Source organism: Chenopodium album, chromosome 11, assembly GCF_948465745.1.
Source record: "Chenopodium album chromosome 11, dcCheAlbu1.1, whole genome shotgun sequence".
NCBI lineage: Eukaryota > Viridiplantae > Streptophyta > Magnoliopsida > Caryophyllales > Amaranthaceae > Chenopodium > Chenopodium album.
In genome coordinates, this window is record NC_137844.1 from 52217287 (window position 1) to 52237242 (window position 19956).

At 32.4% G+C, this 19956-nt stretch overlaps 2 protein-coding genes across 2 annotated transcripts; one reads left to right on the forward strand and one right to left on the reverse strand.

The window, feature by feature from the left end:
* The first annotated feature begins 12200 nt into the window (after window positions 1–12200).
* On the forward strand, window positions 12201–16469 carry LOC145569146 (uncharacterized). The gene is made up of 3 exons (XM_081628510.1): window positions 12201–12302; window positions 12609–12747; window positions 13347–16469. The coding sequence occupies exon 3, from the start codon at window positions 13405–13407 to the stop codon at window positions 16369–16371; it is 2967 nt and encodes a 988-aa protein (XP_081484636.1). The 5' UTR covers window positions 12201–12302; window positions 12609–12747; window positions 13347–13404; the 3' UTR covers window positions 16372–16469.
* A 654-nt stretch (window positions 16470–17123) lies between these two features.
* Window positions 17124–19928, reverse strand: LOC145566828 (putative disease resistance RPP13-like protein 1). The gene is made up of 4 exons (XM_081626122.1): window positions 19888–19928; window positions 19160–19771; window positions 18946–19059; window positions 17124–17247 (listed from the first exon to the last, which is right to left on the reverse strand). Exons 1-4 carry the CDS (start codon window positions 19926–19928, stop codon window positions 17124–17126), a joined length of 891 nt encoding a protein of 296 aa, XP_081482248.1.
* Window positions 19929–19956: the final 28 nt, after the last annotated feature.

Sequence of the window (19956 nt, forward strand, 5' to 3'; positions counted from 1 at the left end):
TAAGAACTCAAGAATTTTGATCGAAACTAATGAGAGAAAGATCTAAGAGAAAATAGAGCTTAGTATTTATAATTATGATAAAGATCGATAATTGATTTTAATTATAATAAAATAATTAGATTAATTAATTAATCAATTAATATTTTCTTTTATCTTTAGATAAAACGACCAATATTATTGGGCGAGCTTTTTAAGGTTTTGCTGTAGGCCTGTAGTTAGCGGTCCTTTTTCTGTTTTTTTTTTTTTTTTGTGTTTTATTTTTTATTTTATTTATCCTTTTTTTTTTTTTTTTTTGAGTGTACAACTAAAAGAAGTATCTCGTTGCCGTATGAATTGGGCTTATTTATGGGTTATTTATTGGGTATTATTTGGCCCATATTTTACTTTGTTGGGCTTGGGTATTAAATAATGAATCTGACCAAAATTTTGGATTTTGAACCTGAAAATCTGAAATTATATATGGATAACTGAACCCGCAAGAAGTGAATCAAATCTAGGGGTGTAAATGAGTCGATATGTTTGTGAACTACTCGCGAATAAGCTCGGTCAAATTTTGGTCAAAACTCGTTTGTTAAGCTAACAAACAAGCTTGAACAAAAATCTTAAGCTCGTCAAATAAATGAACAAAGCTCGAACAACAACATGTTCGACTCGGTAATGTTCATGAACAGCTCGTTTAAGTCAATTTATAAGTTTTTTCACGCCCAATTAAAATTTGAAAAATTTATATATCTTTTATTCATATATATTTGTAAAAAGTACTAATTATTTCATCATGTAAAAACGTGAAAACTTCGTCATTACCTTTTTTTATAGAAAGAATATAAACATTTTATATAAAATAAAATGGATGTGTTAAAATTTGAAAGAAAGTAAGAAACCATTTTTTTAAATAATAAATTAAGGCTCGTTTATTTAATCAACCCGATTTAGACCCGTTCAAGCTCGAACTTAAACTCGAAATGCAAACGAGTACGTTCGTGAACAAAGCTCGAACAAGCCAAATTCTTAACGAGCCCAGCTCCAACAAGATTTTTAAAAGCTCGTTCAAGCTCGAGATAGTTCGAACATGAATAGTCCTTATCAAGCTTAGCTCGAACAGACTAAAACTCGGCTCGACTCGGATCATTTGCAGCCCTAATCAAATCTAAAATACTCAAATAAACTACTTCCTCTAATTTGGCCTTGTCTCGTAAAATAAATACGGAGTAAAATGGAAGAATTGAAAATCTGTGGGAGTTCAAAAGTGAAAGGTTTGTTTAAAAAAATATGGAGAGTTTGTTTTATTGTTTGATTGACTATAAAAAGTAAATGCCTACAAAATGTAAGAGTTAAATTACTAAGCCTCCCTTTCAATAGAAATTGTTATATACACCGGGTGCACCGTTCAACCAACATAAGGTCAATTTTTGCTCTTCATTTGATGATTAAATGAATAGCAATCACCAAAATGAGAACAAAATATTCATTGATGCACCGTGCACCCGGGTATATATAATAATATAACAACCTCCAGTGATTTGGAGGTCATGTGCAAACTGCTAACTACAAAATTGGCCTCTAAAATTTACTCTTTTCGTTTTTTTTTTTTAATGCATCACTTCCCTTTTCTGAGTGTCTTCTTTTAAATGCATCACTTTTATATTTGGTAATTATATACTCTTAATATTTTTTTTTATCACTTTTTTCTCTTACTTTATTTTTTCTCCTAATATAACCAAACGTAAATTATTTGCAAAATTACAATCATTGACACTAACATTGTAAAGTTTTGCAATTATTGACATCAACTTATATCAGTTGTTAAATTGACACTAACTTGCTATATAAATTACAAAATTAACATAAATGACACTAATATAAATTACAAAATTAACATAAATGACACTAAACAACTAATTTTACTAACATTCAACCCTTATACTAAGGTCCCATTCTCTTCACCTTATTTTTACTAAACTGAAATTATTTTTACTGAAACAAAATTATATTTGCTGAACTTAAATTATTTTTATTGAACTTAAATTAATTTTACTGAAATGAAATTATTTTTGCCGAACTGAAATTATTTTTACTGATTTTCTATTATAATTCTTCTTTAAGAAAACTGAATTTTACTAAATTGAACTTATTTTTACTGAACTGAAATTATTTTTACTGAACTGAAATTATTTTTACTTAATATTATTTTTTTAAGGTGAAGAGAACGGGACCTAAGTATGAAATTCCTTTTCAACAATCATTTACTTCAAAAAGATCTTAATGTATTGGAAAGATAAAATTATATAGATGTCATATATAGAGTATTATTGAATGTTTAATGCCTTTAATGTTAAATTTATTCTTTTTTGAACAAGTTTGTGTCAATTTAACAAGTGAAACAAGTTCGTGTCAATATTTGCAACATACTATTAAGTTGGTGTCAATGAATGTAATTTTGCCTAAATTATTATATTATTTTCTCTTTTCCATGGTCCCCACTTAAATAATAAAAAATTATACTCTCTCACATACTTTTTATTTCATGGTCTCTATCTTAATTTTATTATAAAAAATTATCCACCTACTCACAATATTATACGAGTAGTACTTTCCTAAAACTCCACGCATCACCAAGTGATACATATTTAAAAAAAAATAAAAAAAAAAAAGGAAATATAAAGAACCATTTTTCAAAAGTAAACGACATGTGGCGACTTTTTTTTTTAAAATTAATAGAGCCAAAATATTATATGTACTTAGTTGATATTGATATAAATAAAAATAATATTGGTCGTTGATATGTACATGAAATTAAAATCCTGCTTATAGTTTGCTTAAAAAATAGTGGATAGAATTGAATTAAGTGAATCTCACTAAATTGATGACCTTTAGCTAAGAAGAGAGATCATTAAAGTTTTATTTGTTTTGGAAACTTAAAAACAAAAGTCAAAAGACTTATTTTAGGAGATATAGAAGAATGTGAAGAGTTTGGTTTGAAAATGGTAATGACCAGCTTTTACAAGGTAAAGATTTAAAAAATAATACTCCCTCCATTTTATAACGTTAGTCTTATATGAAATTAATCACATAAAATAAGAAAATAATTAATATTTGGAAGAGTAATGCTATACATAGCCCTTAGGGCTACATATAAGTATTAAATTTACTCTTGAAAACTGTATAAAATTAAGAATTCATGATAAAAACACGCGTCAATCAGTATAATTAGTGTGTTTTTGTCCTGATTTCCTAAATTTAAACAATTTTCTAGAGTAAATTTAATCTTATATGTAGTCGTAAGTGCTATGTATAACATTTTCATATCTGGAATCTAACATTAAAGTACAAAATAATTCATATAATTAGTTTACCTTATTTAAGTGTTTAGATTTTTATTTTGGAAAAACATAAGTTATAATGCATGATTCAAGGTAGAGATTTCCTTAATTAGAACCATGTCATCAATCCACAACCAATTCTAAAAAAAAGTAAGTTAAAAATGGAACATATTCAATATGGGTAGATCTTTTTGAAACACCCAAAATAGTATATGAGACTAATATTATGAAACAGATAGAATAATAACAACTTTCTTAATTTTGGGTCCTAATTCTTTAGGACCTTGTTCCAAAGCTCGAAGAAAACCATGTATTAAGATTATCTCCAATGGTGAGACTCAAGTGAGTATTTTTAGGAGAGAGAGAGTATTTTTTACAATATATACCAATAAGTTGGTATCTAAATTTAGTAACTCTAAAAGAAAGTTGCTAAGTTTGGATACTCAACTTTGAGTCTCATTTGACAAAAAGTGTGGGCACCTTGTCAATATTTTAATATATTTTGTAATTTATTTAAGTTTTACTTTTTTTTATTATTTTTTTTTAATCTTACAATATTTGATATTAAAAAAGGAAATGGATTTGGTAAGCCATAATTTGAAAGTGACATTTGTATATTTTAGAGAGTCTCACCATTGGGAAATTAAACTTTACATGAGTTGCTAAATTGAGAAGTGGGTATGGTATCACCATTGGAGGAAAAAAACAATTCATTTTGTATTTCAATACTCAAACTTGAGTCTCACCATTGGAGATGGTCTAAGACAAACCTGATTCCTTTGTAACTCAAAATCCCTATGATTTGCAAATTATTTCTTATGACTTGTGTTGTTGACATGAAAAATACATGAGAACTGAGGCTTCATATACATAATATCGCAAAAAGAGGTAGTGGCTTATATTAACTTTTTATATGTGAATGGGCACAACATGTCACCAGTCACCTTGGGGTTACTCGATTAGGGTCTGTTCACATTTACTAAAATTAGCTGAACTGAACTGATTGAAGATGAACTAAACTAAATTGAACTGATTGGAGCTGAAATGAATATTTTATGAGAGAAGGAAATTAGGAGCTGAACTGAACTGATTAAAGCTGAACCGAACTGATTGGAGCTGAACTGAACTGAAATTAAGCTGAAGTAAACAGACCCTTAATGTTATATGGTTACTTTGTTAGGATTTAAGGGTTATTAGTTAGTAATATAGGGTTACTTTGTTAGTGTTATTGTAGGAATTACTCCCTCTGTTTCATAATGTTTGATACAGTTCCCATTTTCGTCCGTCCCGCAATACTTGACATGTTACCAAATATGAAATGGGACCACTAATAAAAAATATATATATAATTTTTTTTCACATTTTATCTCTCCTCACCTACCCCAATTGTTGTTTTCTTATAATATAAAAATGTAAAAGAAAATCTTTTATACAATAAACAAATGTTTTAAATAGACCTACTTATACTTTTCTTAAACTACATATCCACCTCAACTTCCCAAGTATTATGGGACGGAAGGAGTATTTTTTTTTTAGGAAAATTACTTTGTTATTTGAGAATTACTCAATAACTATAATAAGGATTACTTTTCTATATGATAGGAGTTACTTTTTCAATGTTACAGAGGTTGCTCCATTTTTTACAAGCGATCACACGATATAACCAACTGTATACAGATACAGTGTAATGCTTATCATAACCAAATTTTATTGATTTGTTTTACTCCCTCTGTCCTTTATTTTTTGCCTTATTTGACTTTGCACGGTCTCCAAGATGCGTCTTAGAACGTCTATAACTTTATTTTCATACGTGTAAAAATTATAAAAACATGATATTAATAAAATATAGGAAAAAGATATATGCAGCTCTAAGAGTTGTATATAAGAAGCTAAAAATGGAAAGAAAAGACAATGAATAAACATTTATTACACCGATTTACTCGTGAATTGTCGATAAATTCTCAACTTAATACTAAAAAAGAAAGTATATTTAATGCTTAATACTAAGGGCTGCATATAACATTACCCTAAAATAAATATATAATGAGACGAACCTAACAAAATCTGAAAATCTCACATGACTATATTATCTTTTGTAAATAAACAATAATGTATGGTCAAAGTTTTCTAAGTTTGACCCTAAAAATGGAAATGGAGCAAAAATAAAGGGACGGGGGGAGTACCAATTTTTTTTTTTTTTTTTTTTTATTTTTTTTTTTTTTTTTTTGAAATAAGTACCAAGCTTTTATATGAAGAATTGAAATTTAAAATTGTTTTAAGGTATGAACATATGAATATGAAGGCTAGTTTGGAATTATTTATTTATTTACTTAAATTGTTAGGTTGTAACCCGACATGCATTCAATATCTCATTCAATCCAAAGTAATACCCCTACTCGCTCTCTTAACCCCACCAATGTGTCTGCATCACACATACCTTCGCTTGACTTTAGCCAACTGTCAATTCTTGATTGGATTGTTCCAATGCCGGAGATAGTGACTAGCCACAAAAATTAATAAATAATAATGCACCTAATTAATCTACTCGTAATTCTTTCTCAAGTTTAGCCACAAACTCGATTTTTTATTCTTAAATCTAGGCTTAATTCTTTTTTTTTTTTTTTTTTTTTTTTTTTTTGAAACAGGCTTAATTCAATATTCTAGTGAATGGAAATACATATTTCCATTTTTGTCAACATCTTTAACTTTTTTTAACACACTATTTACAAAAATTTATTTTGACTATTATTTACTCGGTATAATATATATATATATGTATATATATATATATATATATATATATATATATATAAGAAAAAAAAAACTCTTTATAAATCATACATTTATAATTTTTACAAATTTTTGATACATTATTGTATAATAATGCTCAAAGTTTTACCGTTCACCAAAGGCTCAAAGTTTTACCGTTCACCAAAAAAAAAAAAAAACAAAAAAAAACTCAAAGTTCTACATTAACAAATGTGAAAAATGTGAAGTACTAAACTTGTTAAAAGACTAACTCAACCAAATGATTAAGTTAATGGTTGAAGTCTAGGAATATGTTTACCTTTGTGTTACGTTGGCTCTGATACCATGTTAAAAGATCAATTCAACTAAAAGATTAAATTGATGGTTGAAGCCCAGGAATATATTTTATACCCTATAAAAAACAATTAAAAATAAAGTAGTACATTAATAGAAAAGAAAAACTCCATATATCCTTTATTCACGGTATATCATCTCCGATTCTCCATAATGTATAGGGCTGTACAGAGTACCGCACCAAACCGCAATTTTGATGTTTGGTGCGGTTTGCGGTTTGAAAATTGCGGTGCGGTGTTTAAAAATGATCAAACCGCGGTTTGATGCGGTTTCCAAAAATATTGAGACCAAGCCGCACCGCAAACCGCACTTTAATGCGATTTGCGATTTTTATACTATATTTTCAATAAAATTACATAAAAGAACTAAAATATATGAGCTAATCTTTAACTATTAGTTAATTAAAGGTTAATAAAAAGAGTTTAATATTTGAATTATAAACTAATAATTATAAAATAAAATAAAAGTTTTGTTTTAAAAAGAATAATTACAATTTTAATAAAATACGGTTAAACCCGCAAACCGCACCGCACCAAACCGCATTTTGCGGTGCGTTTTTTTTAAAAGTGCGGTTTGGAGCGGTTTGAAAAAATTACAAACCGCACTTTTGCGGTTTTGTGCGGTTTATGATCCAAACCGCACCGCAAACAACCCTAATAGTGTACTACTCTTGCAACTTTATTTGCAACCAGTTACACAGGTTTTGTACTCTTTTATTGGTGATTAATGTATGTCGAGAGTGAAGCCTATAACTTGTAATTAGATCTCGTGTTTAATATTTGTCATCTATTCACATATAAAAATAATGCTTCTAGGATCTTAAAAAGATCGACAAAGGGCCATATGGGTTAAGACTTCCTTGAAAGTTGATAATAATTTCATTATGAATGTGTTTATCCCATTAATCACTTCATATTAGCCCTATTTTAGCAAAACATTATGATATAAATTGAGGGAGAAAATGTGTACATAACAACCACCAAACACAATACATACAAGAAAACCATGTTTTGTTTGAAAATAAAGGGTGAGCAATCATCGTATAAAATATGCATACGCCATATTCGTTCTAACATGCCTACATGTTTTCAGGGCTTCTTTTTTGTAATTTGCAGGGGTTGTTGATAAATTTTTGCAAGCTGTTACTTTCATAGCCTTTATACAACCTCGTGAAATAGCTTATGACTTTCTTTTATTCCTAATAGAAAAAAGATCAAAGAGTATGCACTAATTGATTATAATAATAGATTTATAATAATGTTATTAGATACTAGTATACCACTAATTATGTTTTGTTTCCTTTGACCGTTCTCTTGAAAACATTCAACAACTTATATGTTCTATTATTGGATTGACAAACTTTATATAATGGGGTATTTTGTTCAATGTATGTTAAATGATTGCTCTTTAACTTCATTTTCATAAATAAACAAATTTTAAGGGATGATAGGAGTATTGCGGACAAGTATAGTTAGCCATTTTCATCAATTATTTGCATCGATTGAATTGTTTTTGATAATATACAGATCAGAGTCAATTGTTTGCATATATATATTGATGGTGTTTGGTAAGCTCAAATACTAACTATTATTGGTAATGTACATCAAATAGGTTAAAGTACATAAGTACGTTACTTAAATTAAAGTACTCATTTTCAATTAAAAGTATGAAATATAAAGGAGATTTAGCAATGAAAATATTTAATTAGCTAAAATCAAATAGAAATATAATATATTTTTTTCAAAAAAAAAAAAAAAAAAAGAGAAATACAGAGTACAATATATATATATATATATATATATATATATATATATATATATATATATATATATATATATAAAATCATGAAAAGAGACTATCAATTAAATTAGCTGACATTCATAATAGTATTATGTATAAAGTGTAACAACATGATAGTCATGATACTAATGTGATAGAAATGGGCCTATTAAGGTTCAAAATAAGGGCACGCTTATAATTAAGAGGTGTGGGAAGAAGCGAAAAAAAAAAGACTAGCTAGCATTCGATGTATATTGTAGTGGCATAGATTTCACATGCATGCATGTGCGAGGAGGCACCAACAAAACTAGATTTTGGACCGTTGTTTGATACTTGGGGATAAAATATCAAATCCAAGTGTCATATTAAGTCAATACCAAACAGTGTATTTGCATACTTCATTCGTATATTGGTATGTACTCGTACATATATAATTATGGAATGTGTGATGCAATCCCATACCATCAATGATTTTAGACGGGTGTATCATATGTGAGTTGATGAATTCCCAATTGATTTATTATTATTAATTTTTGTGTTTATAAAGATACACTAGCAATTAATTTTGTCAATATATATAACATGTAATATAAAGTACAAAAGTATACGAGTACATCAATTTATGATAAGACTAGCTAGTTGGCATTATTATGCTTGATAATAAAGCATATATGTTTGATTTTTAGCATGCAAGGGACTCTTTTGCTAGCAATAATGCAAACATTTTGATTACTTAGCACAATAGCACGAATGCACTTATTCTTATAATTGACCATCAAAAAAAAGGTAAGCAAATTTCCTCTAATGATACATGTAAGTCCAACCACTTAATTACGCACAATCATTTTCATAATTAATGAATGGATAATGCATCAATGATCAACATTGTATGTACATTGTACACTTTAGGTATGTTATTTCTTACCTAAGTTGTTATATTTCTATTGAAAAGGTAAGATACATCCATGCTTATACCCCTAAAGAGAAGATGCGCTTTCGAATTAGAACTTTTGATCTCACAAATCATCCTGTTTCGAGTTAACAAGTAAGGGAATCCAGAAATCTCACCTTCAAATTGCCTCTAGTGGTCTATGGGTATAGGAGATTAATCCCACAACCTTATAATTGTAAGATGACAATTTTTATCACTACTAGACAAAGAATTTATGTGTTATACTACTAGCAATTTATGCATTAAACGGGGCCAAAAACTAGTTCCAAGTTGTATACAAGTATAATTTATCCTTTTTGTTGGCTAAGTCAAACTCATACGTACAAGTGTAGATCATACATACCATAATATTTGCACTAGATCAACTTTAAATAAATTTTGTACAAGAGAGTACTAGTCCCCACTCTCCACTGGATGAGAGGTAGGCAGCTTCATAGACAGAGGGACTAAAAATGTGAAAGCAAGAAACTGGAAACCGCAAAGCAGCTGTACGTTTTGAGATCTTACTGCCATTTTTAAATTTAGGCAGACCCACCAAACTTTACCATATTTTAACAGGCCTTCCTTTACTTGCACTCATATTTTCATACCAGATTATCTACTAATAACATGGTTCATAATGTGGTTATGATGATAAGATGATGATTAATACTGATTTAGACTTTTAGTGCCAATTTCTAATAAGAAAGTAAAAGAAGGGTGACCATTTTATTTTACAATTATAGTCACACAAAATACTTATATATCAAACATAGAAATTTTCCATTAATATCATATACATAATCACATACTTTGTGTATGATATATCACCTATATTTTTATAATAAATTTGTCATTTCTGACAAGCACTAATGATAAGAAATGTGGAGTATTATAGGGTAAAAAAGAAGGACCTCTGTATGGTTTAATTGATTTAGATAAATTCTACAACAATTAGGGATGGCAATTCGGGTCAACAAGTCGGGGTTGGGTTTCTCTCAGTAATTTCAGGCCGGGTTTAGGTCGGGTTAGGGATCGTCATCCCTAATAACAACGTGCCAAGAGAGGTACTATAATGGACAATGTTTTTAAAAAAGTATTCCACAAAGGTACGTGGACCTGACTAAGAATATGTATTGGGATGTGTCAACAAATGTGAGGACATATGGTGGGTTGACAAAAGATTTTTCTATTACGGTTGGATTGCATCAAGGGTCTAGCCCTTTTCTTGTTTCAACGGTTCTAGATCAAATGAAGTAACCATGACAATTCAAGAAGAGGTCCAATGGTGTATATTGTTTGCTGATGATACCATTTTGGCGGATAAGACTAAATTAAAGATGAAGTTAATACAAATTGGAGCAATGAAGGCAAAGGTTGAAATCTAGAGGGTTTAAGCTAAGTTGGAGTAAGACTAAACATTTGGTATGTCACTTTGGTACACAAAGAGGGACAAGCGTTGGTGTAGTGAGTTTGGATGGAAAGGATTTGACCATGAGTGAGTGTTTTAAAAATCTTAGGTAGGTCGTCGATCATCCATAAAAATGGTGATATTATTGATCAAGACGTGACCTTCAAGATTAATTAAGTTGGAGTGGCTTAAAATCTTAAATGGAGAGTGGCCACGGGAGTGTTATGTGAACGAAGAATTTTTTTACAGTTTAAGAGGAAATTCTATAAGACTAGCTTTGTTATGGTACAGATGTTGGTCTGAGTTTTTATGAAGAAACATATTAAAAAATTGGAGGTTATGAAAAGGCACATGTTATTTTATGATTGATGTGTGGGAAAACGCTAAGATATCGAATCATAACAAAGTTATTTGCAAGTAAGTGGATGTTGTAGGCATTGCAAGCAAACTAAGGGAAAATCGCATGCGTTGATTCGAGCATGTATGACAAAGACCTTAAGGTGCAGCAGTACAAAGAGTAGAATGGTGGGATCATGGAGAGCTTAAACGAGGTAGAGGGAGACAAGAAATGACTTGGTTAGAAATAGTTAAGAAGTATACGAAGCAAATGGATTTCATGAAAATGAGATACTCCCTCCGTTTTTTTTAATACATCACTTTGATTTATGCACTATTTACTTACCATGATTGACTTAATTTTTTTATCTTTATTAAATAATATATATATATATATATATATATATATATATATATATATATATATATATATATATATATATATATATATATATATATATATATATATATATATTAGTCCTAATGTCTAGTTTTAAAATATAATTTTATTACTCCCTCCGTCCCTAAATTAAAAGCCTCTTTCTCTTTATTATTTGAGTAATAAATGCTAGAAAGAGGCTTTGTATAAGGGACGAAGGGAGTATAATTCTCCAACTTAGTCTTAATGTCTAGTTTCAAAATATAATTTTATTATAATAATATAATTTTATTACGAGTATAATTTTGAGGAATAGACAGCTAAAGATATTAATGGTCAAAGTTGCGTCTCGGCAAATGTACCGGTCAAACTGATGCAATTAAAAAAAAATGGAGGGAGTATTTGATTGTAAGGAGGGGAGGAGGAGGATTTTTGTGGATAAGTTTTCGTAATACTCCAATTTCTTGTGGTTTATGTAGCCGACCCACTTAATTGATTAAAATTTAGATTGATTGTGACTAATGAAGTAATGATCCATCTCAAACTTTGTACAAAAATTACTCATATGTCATGATTAACATTTCATAACACATTAACACTAGTACATTACAGTGTAACAAACTCGATTAACACATCACAAACTACCTAAACATTTGAGTACTACTTAAAATAAAACACTTAAAGATTTAAAAAAATAAAATTTAATCAATGTTTTTAATACTCTGCCAAAAATACCTTTGCAGCTATATATCTCGAGTCAGATCGGCAATTGGCCCCATACCCTGCTTAAACGGTTTGTGTCTCGTCCTGTCAACCAATTTTCAATTCTTTCAGACCAACAAAATAACAACAAAAATGAAAAACCAAAAATTTAATTTGCAAAATAAAATAAAATTTAAAATAAGTGAGTAAAACTTTTTGGTCCTTTTAGAGAGAGAAAGAGGGAAAGCTATTTCTTGAGAGAAGAATTTAGGAAAAAAAAAATTTTAAAATAAAGGTTTCAACTTTGAAGTTGTAAAACCTCTGAACATTTTGGCAAAAAGGGTAAGTCATTTTTAATCAATGAATCAACCCCATCTCTATCAAATTTATAATTTTCAAAACTTTATTATATATACACATTTCATTATTTTCATTCTTATACTATGGTATTTGCCGTTTTATTGCAAATGGGTCTCTTTCAAATCTGTCTTTTTTGTTTATCCGTCTTCTAATTTCCTTAATCATTACTAAATAGGAACCCCATCAATCAATTTTCTCATAACTCTTCATAGATTCACGGGGTTTTGCTAATTTTACAGATTGTTATTATGATTTGATTAAATGCCCATTTTTTTTTTAATTTTTCAGGGTTGCTTCATTTTAGTTGATAGTGCTACTTATACACTGAAGTTGTGATTGAAGTTTCTGGGTTTTTAGCTGCTAAATTTGGCTGCAATGAGCAAGAAAATGCCAAATCTTTGAGGCAATGTTTCGGGTTTTGAACACAGTAAGTTTTTTCTCAGATCTGATATTTGAATTTTGTAATGTTGATATTGGTTTATTTCTAGTCTATATCTGTAATTGTACTCTTAATTGTTAATTTATTTTTCAGTTCTATAATTTTTTTTTGGATCTGCTGTGTCTTAGTTACCAGTATTAGTGAAAAATATGCACCTTATTATTATTATTTTTATTTTTTTTTTAATAATGGGGTTGTGTTATATTTCAGTATATGTGACTTAGTCTTATCATAAGCTGAATTATTCGGGTATGAAAAATGAAATGCATATAAATTAATGTTAAAATGTAGTCAAAACTCAAAAGGTGCCAATATATGCTAATCCACTTGGGGACATAGTTAAGTATTAGGTGATGATATCATTTCATAATGGTGCCCCACTTAGTTCATACTCCCTTATATGTAACCAATTAAAAATTTTTCTCATTTGTGTTTGCAAAGTAGTTTGTGAAATATGACCAAAAGTCTTAGTCTTTGAAAAGGTTGAGGGTTTCATCTGTTCACATTTTACTTGGACTTGAGTTTTTTTTCCCATAGTGTTGAATTTGGGAATTGTCTGAGACTCGAGTTCTTGTTTCAAATGTCAGGAAATCGGTTTACTTGTACATATATGGCACAGGAAATCTTCCGAGAGGGAAATAGTTGATGAGTATGGATCTCCGAGAAGAGTCCTCTAAATTGGAGTCTTTAGCAGGAACTACATCAAGAAGGCTTTCATCTGCATCTTCTGTATTTTACTCAGCAAATCCATCACCATTCTTTTCACCAAGTTCGCCAAAGTCTCTGTTTTCAGAGTCTAATCGCACTGACGTAAACCTTGAAGATGTCAACAGTTCGAGTAAAGCAAATCCAGGCCCTGAGCCAGAGATGAATGTTAGTCTTCCCCAACTGGACATTCCAGGTTCAGAATTGGCAGATGATCTGCAGTTGCTTGAGCGTGTTTCTTCCTCAATTGGAATATCCAATGAAACGGCCTCCACTCATAGCCAAGGTCGATGGATTGAATACTCAAGACCTCGAGGGAGGCGTAAGAAAGTGGTGAGACATTTTGGAGTGCCCTACTCTTCAAATGCAGATTCTCTGTCTGCCAGCCGAGTAAAAAACTGTGATATTTATATAGGCTTGTATGGAAGAAAACCTCCACTTTTGAGATTTGTTAATTGGTTACGTGCTGAGCTGGAAGTTCAAGGGGTCAGTTGCTTTGCTTGTGATAGGGCTCGGTGTAGGAACCCAAGGAAGCAGAGAATTGTTGAGCGAGCAATGGATGTTTGCAGCTTTGGAGTGGTGATCATAACAAAGAAGTCATTTAAAAATCCGTATACTATTGAGGAGCTGAGATTTTTCTCTAGTAAGAAGAACCTTGTTCCAGTTTTCTTTGACGTTGCTCCTAGTGACTGCCTTGTTAGGGATATTATTGAGAGAAGGGGAGAACTCTGGGAGAAAGCTGGGGGTGAATTATGGAATTTATATGGTGGGCTGGAGAAGGAATGGAAAGAAGCAATATATAGTCTTTCTCGCATTGATGAGTGGAAATTGGAGGCACATGATGGTAATTGGAGAGAATGCATATTGAGGGCTGTTACATTGCTAGCACTGAGGTTGGGAAGGAGAAGTGTGGTAGAGAGATTGAGCCGATGGAAGGAGAAGGTAGAGAAAGAAGAGTTCCCATTTCCTCGAAATGAGAACTTCACTGGTAGGAAAAAGGAGTTATCCGAGCTAGAGTTTATGCTTTTCGGAGATGTTACTGGAGATTCAGAAAGAGATTATTTTGAGATCAAGACTAAGCCCAAGAGGAGAAATGTGACAATTAGTTGGAGTAGGAGTAATTCAATGGAGAGGCAGAGAGAAGGTAGTAAGAAAAAAGGTAAAGATCCTGTTACGTGGAAAGAATCAGAGAAAGAGATTGAGATGCAAAGTGCTAGTTTCCCTCAACAGCAGCCTCCTAATATACCAAAACCAAAGATTGGCAAAAAATATGCTAGACGAAAAAGATCTATGAAAATAGTATATGGAAAAGGTATAGCAGTTGTGGCAGGGGAATCTGGAATAGGCAAGACAGAGCTCCTTCTTGAGTTTGCATACAAGTACCATCAAAGATATAAGATGGTCTTGTGGATAGGAGGGGAAAGTAGGTATATTAGGCAAAACTATCTAAACCTCTGGCCCTTTATAGAAGTTGATGTAGGAATTGAAACTTGTGCTGAAAAGAGTAGAATAAGAAGCTTTGAAGAGCAAGAAGAGGCTGCTATGTTCAGAGTACGCAGAGAACTGATGAGAAATTTGCCGTACTTGGTGATTATTGACAATTTGGAGAATGAGAAAGATTGGTGGGACCACCGGCTCATAATGGATCTTCTTCCTAGGTTTGGTGGTGAAACCCATTTCCTTATATCCACACGCCTTCCTCGTGTAATGAACCTTGAGCCTATGAAACTCTCCTACTTGTCCGGGGTGGAGGCTCTTTCTTTGATGCAGGGAAGTACGACAGATTATCCACTCACTGAAATTGATGCTCTTCGGGTCATTGAGGAGAAACTTGGAAGGATAACCTTAGGCCTTGCTGTTGTTGGAGCAATTCTCTCTGAGCTTCCTATTAACCCCACTAGGCTTTTGGATACTATCAACAGGATGCCTTTGAGGGACTTCTCATGGAATGGTAAGGAAGGTAATACACTGAGGAAAAATACCTTCCTTCTGCAATTGTTTGAGGTTTGCTTCTCAATATTCGACCATGCAGATGGACCTAGAAGTTTGGCAACAAGGATGGTTCAGGCAAGTGGGTGGTTTGCACCAGCTCCGGTTCCCGTATCTTTGCTCGCTGCAGCCGCTCACAAAATACCAGAAAAGCACAAAGGAACTAGGTTATGGAAAAAAATCTTGCATTCCCTACCTTGTGGGTTTACTTCCTACACCAAGAGATCTGAAGCAGAAGCTGCCTCTATGTTGTTGAGGTTCAATATTGCAAGGAGTAGTACCAAGCAGGAATATATTTATTTAAGTGAAATTGTCAAGCTTTATGCCCGTAGAAGAGGGGTTACTGGTGTTGCTCACGCAATGGTGCAAGCTGTTATTGGCCGGGCATCTGTTGTTCATCATCCTGAACATTTATGGGCGGCATGTTTTTTGATATTTGGGTTTGGAAATGATCCTATAGTTGTGGAACTCAAGATCCCTGATTTGCTCGTCCTTGTAAAAAAAGTGGTTTTACCGCTTGCTATCAGAGCATTTATTACATTCTCACGGTGCAATGCAGCTCTTGAGCTCCTTCGTTTGTGCACGAATGCACTTGAAACGGCTGATCAGGCATTTGTGACTCCAGTTGATAAATGGCTGGACAGGTCCCTTTGTTGGAAGCCGGTCCACACTAATGCGCAGTTAAATCCCTCCCTATGGCAGGAAATGGCATTAGCGAGAGCCACTGTATTAGAGACGAGGGCCAAGCTTATGCTGAGAGGAGGGCAGTTTGACATTGCAGATGATCTTATTAGGAAGGCCATTTTTATTCGGACATCTATCTCTGGTGAAAATCATCCTGGTACCCTATCTGCCAAGGAAACCCTGGCCAAAATCACCAGGCTTCTAGCAAATGTTCAAGCACATACCTCATCATAGTTTTCCATTCTTTTTTGTAAGCAGAAATTTACATTAGGAGTATACATAGTGTTTCCAATAATGTCATGTTAAACATCTCAGGGAATTTATTTATACCATTTTATACTCGTTGAGATGCCATTCTACAGTTCCATTATACGTTCTCTGTTACTTCTATGTTATCACTCTGTCCATTTGTGAAACACAAAGGAATTCTCATGTTTCCAGTTGGCACAGGAATGCAGTCATTTAGAAGTTATTCATGTGAGATTGCAACGAAATGTTATTATGATTTACTCTAAGATTGCTTCTTAGCTTAAGCTTTCATTTCCAGAGGCCTGATGCATGAATAATGAAAATATCTGTTGAAATCTTTTGACATGGAAGATAACTGATTCATTAACTCGAACTATACTGAATGTCTGCAAGCATCTTTATTTATTTTTAGTTTTTACTTTTACCCTAATTTGCTGTATATCATTCAGTGATGCATCCCAGAGTTTCTGTATGTCACTGATGAAGCTTGAACTCTAACATAAATCGCATATTAAGTTTCACAGCAGAGAAAATGTTTATACTCATGCTCTTATATATCAGGTTTAGAAAAGGTATGCCATATTGTCAGGCTAATGTCATGTACATTAGTTTCTAATTTTCAGGCTAATTTGATGTACATTAGTTTCGTTCAAAGAAAGCCAATTACCTTTTGTTTTTGACAACAAAGAAAGCCAATTGCCATTAAAAGAGGAAATGTGATAGAACAATAAAAAAACCTAATGCTTCTGTTTCTTTGAAGATGCAGGAAAGCTTGTGATATTTTGGTGCACAAAACTGTGGCCAACTGACCCGATCCATCTCATCGCATTTGAAGATAACAACTCTTTCAAAGTGTTGTAGCTGAAGAATGCTCAATACAGTAATACATAGCATAAATGACTGCATTATTAAGTCACTTCCTGATTCTAATAATCATTGTGGTAGGATTATTGTTGCTGCTTTTAGAGTAAGAGGTATCTGTTAATGATGTCTTCAATGCATACAGTTCTTAAGTTGTCAGATCTGTTGCGTGAGATTCATTAAGCAATGTTATTGTGATTCCCCACAAAGTTGCTTCGCAGCTTTTAATTTCCAGAGGCATCAGTAACAAGAATGTCTGATGAGATGGCATGTCATGGAAACTAAGGAGCTCACAGCATAATCAACTTGAAGTCTTAAGCTGGTTCAAATTGACGAGCATTTATTATCTTTTAATTTTCCTTTATTTCTATTTTTCCCTTTTTAACAACTTTTATTTACCTCTATTTTGTTTCAGTGATGCATCCTTGAGTTCCCATATACTACACTACGAAGAATATGAAATTGTAAAGCTAACTCAGAGCTTCACAGCAAAGAAGTGTTTATGCTCTTGCCCTTTTTGCCAGGTTAAAAAAGGTATGCCATTTTTTTATGCATATGTCATGTAGTATGAATTCTGGTAAAAGAAAGAAAGTCATGTAGCATTGAAATAGCAAATTTGATAATGATCAAAGAAACTTCTTCCTTTATTTCTTTCAAGATTGATGCAGGAAAGGGCCCAAGGGCACAAAATACAGCAAGTCTTGTGATACGTGGGTGTAGGTGTGGAGTGTTTCTTGATCACTAAATAGCTTATGTGACGAGCCATCTCATGACACAAACAACTTCACTACCTAGAAATATCCTGGTTCTAGCTGCTGCTGTTTGAGAAGTAGTGGTATCAAACAATGACACCGTCAGCAAGGTAAACAACTTCTGTTATCATGCAGCCTCTGTCAGTTATTGTGTATTCTTTCCTGTGCTTTGTTTTCAGTAATTGATTTCAAGTCTTTGATACTCCGTTTCTCTTAAAAGGCAACCTAGCAACTCTGCCTTCTAAACCTTTTCAAAAATGCTTAACGCAAATAAAACTTGAAAAAGTGTAAAAGACATGTTAAATAAGAGAGTACGAAATGAACCCGAGCAACCCAAATAAGGAGGAAGAGAGTTTGGTCTATTCTCTAGCATATAAGGTGCTATTTTCTCCTATTTCTCCGTTGTAGAACAATTTGCATGTGAGCTACAATAATGAGGTTTCAACAAAACAATAGGGAATGAAGGTTGCATATGTATTGCGTCCGTTAAAAGTTTAATTCACTTTCTACTTAAGTATATTATAGAAAATTTGACTCACTTTTATATTAATATATTTTTGGCAAACTCATTTTGTTATACCCTACACTACTTGCACCTTTTCAATCATTCTTTCTTAAATCATCCATTTATAATTAAAAGAAATTGTTCTATTTTGTATTCAAACATTATATAATCAAATGAATATCATCTTCAACCTTGAAGAAAATAAGAAATTTAAAAGATAGGTATGATTTGTCGAATGATAAATTTTCAACACTTGATAGAAAGAAGCAATTAAATGTTACAAATACAGGATCTGATATTTTACATGAAAAATAATTCATAAAATGCAAGGATTTCCAAATTCATTCGGTGTCAACTTGAATGTGGTAAATCTTGTGACGCTCTGTCCAATCGATCTCGATGGCTTGCTTCAGCAGGGGGCATTTTTCAATTTTCAAGTACCTTAATTTGGTGAGTCGCTTCATGGCATCCGCTGCCGCTAGTTCCTTCAACCTCTTGCACTTATGAAGGCCCAATTTCTTGAGAGATGAAAGGTTTCCGATCCAATCCGGAAGACTTTCCAGATTCTCAAATTTAACAATTTGCAGTACTTGCAGCGTCTTAAAGTGTTGAAGTTGTTCTGGAAGACTAATATCCGCATCTCGCTTTGTCCAACCATACAACAGCATCTTCGATTTGAAGATTCTTCAGACAAGTGAGACTGCTTTCATTATCAAGTATGTGGAACACCGGGAGACCAGAAGTGTTGTTTGTAACAGTTAGCTTTGTAAGAGAGGGGAAGTTAGTTGGAGTTGTCGTCAATTCAGGGCAGTCTTCCATAACTAATTCTTCCAGGGAAGGAAAGAAAGTCCTTGATGACCTCACCCCAGAGCACGGTTCACCCCATTCTCTTAAACTAAAAAGCCCAGATAGTCGAAGTACTTTCAGGCTTGGAAAATATACGACCCCAAAGTTGGAACTACTACTTGTATCCTCAGTTAATACCTCATCAACATTACAATAGAACTCCGCACCTATGTGCTCCAACCTATCCATATTCTCGATCTCAAGCCTTTCAAGAGAAGGCAGGTTCCCCAATGTTGGCAATTTTTGGCACCTCTTACAATTGATAAGCTTGATTATCTTTATCAGGCTGTAGACTGCATCCATTCTCGTAATCAAAGACGGAAATTTCTCTCCACCATACCCTTTAATTTTCAGAAGTCTAAGATTGCAGTTTGGCTTCAACCCATCTAACACCTCCTCATGCTTTACCCAGTCATCTTCACTATTCCAGGATAGCCACAATTTCTCAAGTCTTGATTTCTCTGATATACGTGCAGTTTCAGCATCTTGTTTGCTCTTGATTACTTCAAGGCCGTAGATTTCTAATAAGCCACTCACGTCAGGCAAATATCCCAATTCAGAGATCTGGAATCCTCCATCTCTTACCCACAGAAGTGGAAGTTCTTG

Bases quoted from the DNA above. Each gene is read 5' to 3' on its own strand.
- LOC145566828 (XM_081626122.1), bottom strand. From the start codon at position 19,928: ATGGAGGATTCCAGATCTCTGAATTGGGATATTTGCCTGAC. The intron at 19,772-19,887 runs GTGAGTGGCTTA...ATCCTGGAATAG, and splicing joins AATTGGGATATTTGCCTGAC to TGAAGATGACTGGGTAAAGC. The intron at 17,248-18,945 runs GTACTTGAAAAT...AGCATTCTTCAG, and splicing joins AAGCGACTCACCAAATTAAG to CTACAACACTTTGAAAGAGT.
- LOC145569146 (XM_081628510.1), top strand. From the start codon at position 13,405: ATGAGTATGGATCTCCGAGAAGAGTCCTCTAAATTGGAGTCTTTAGCA.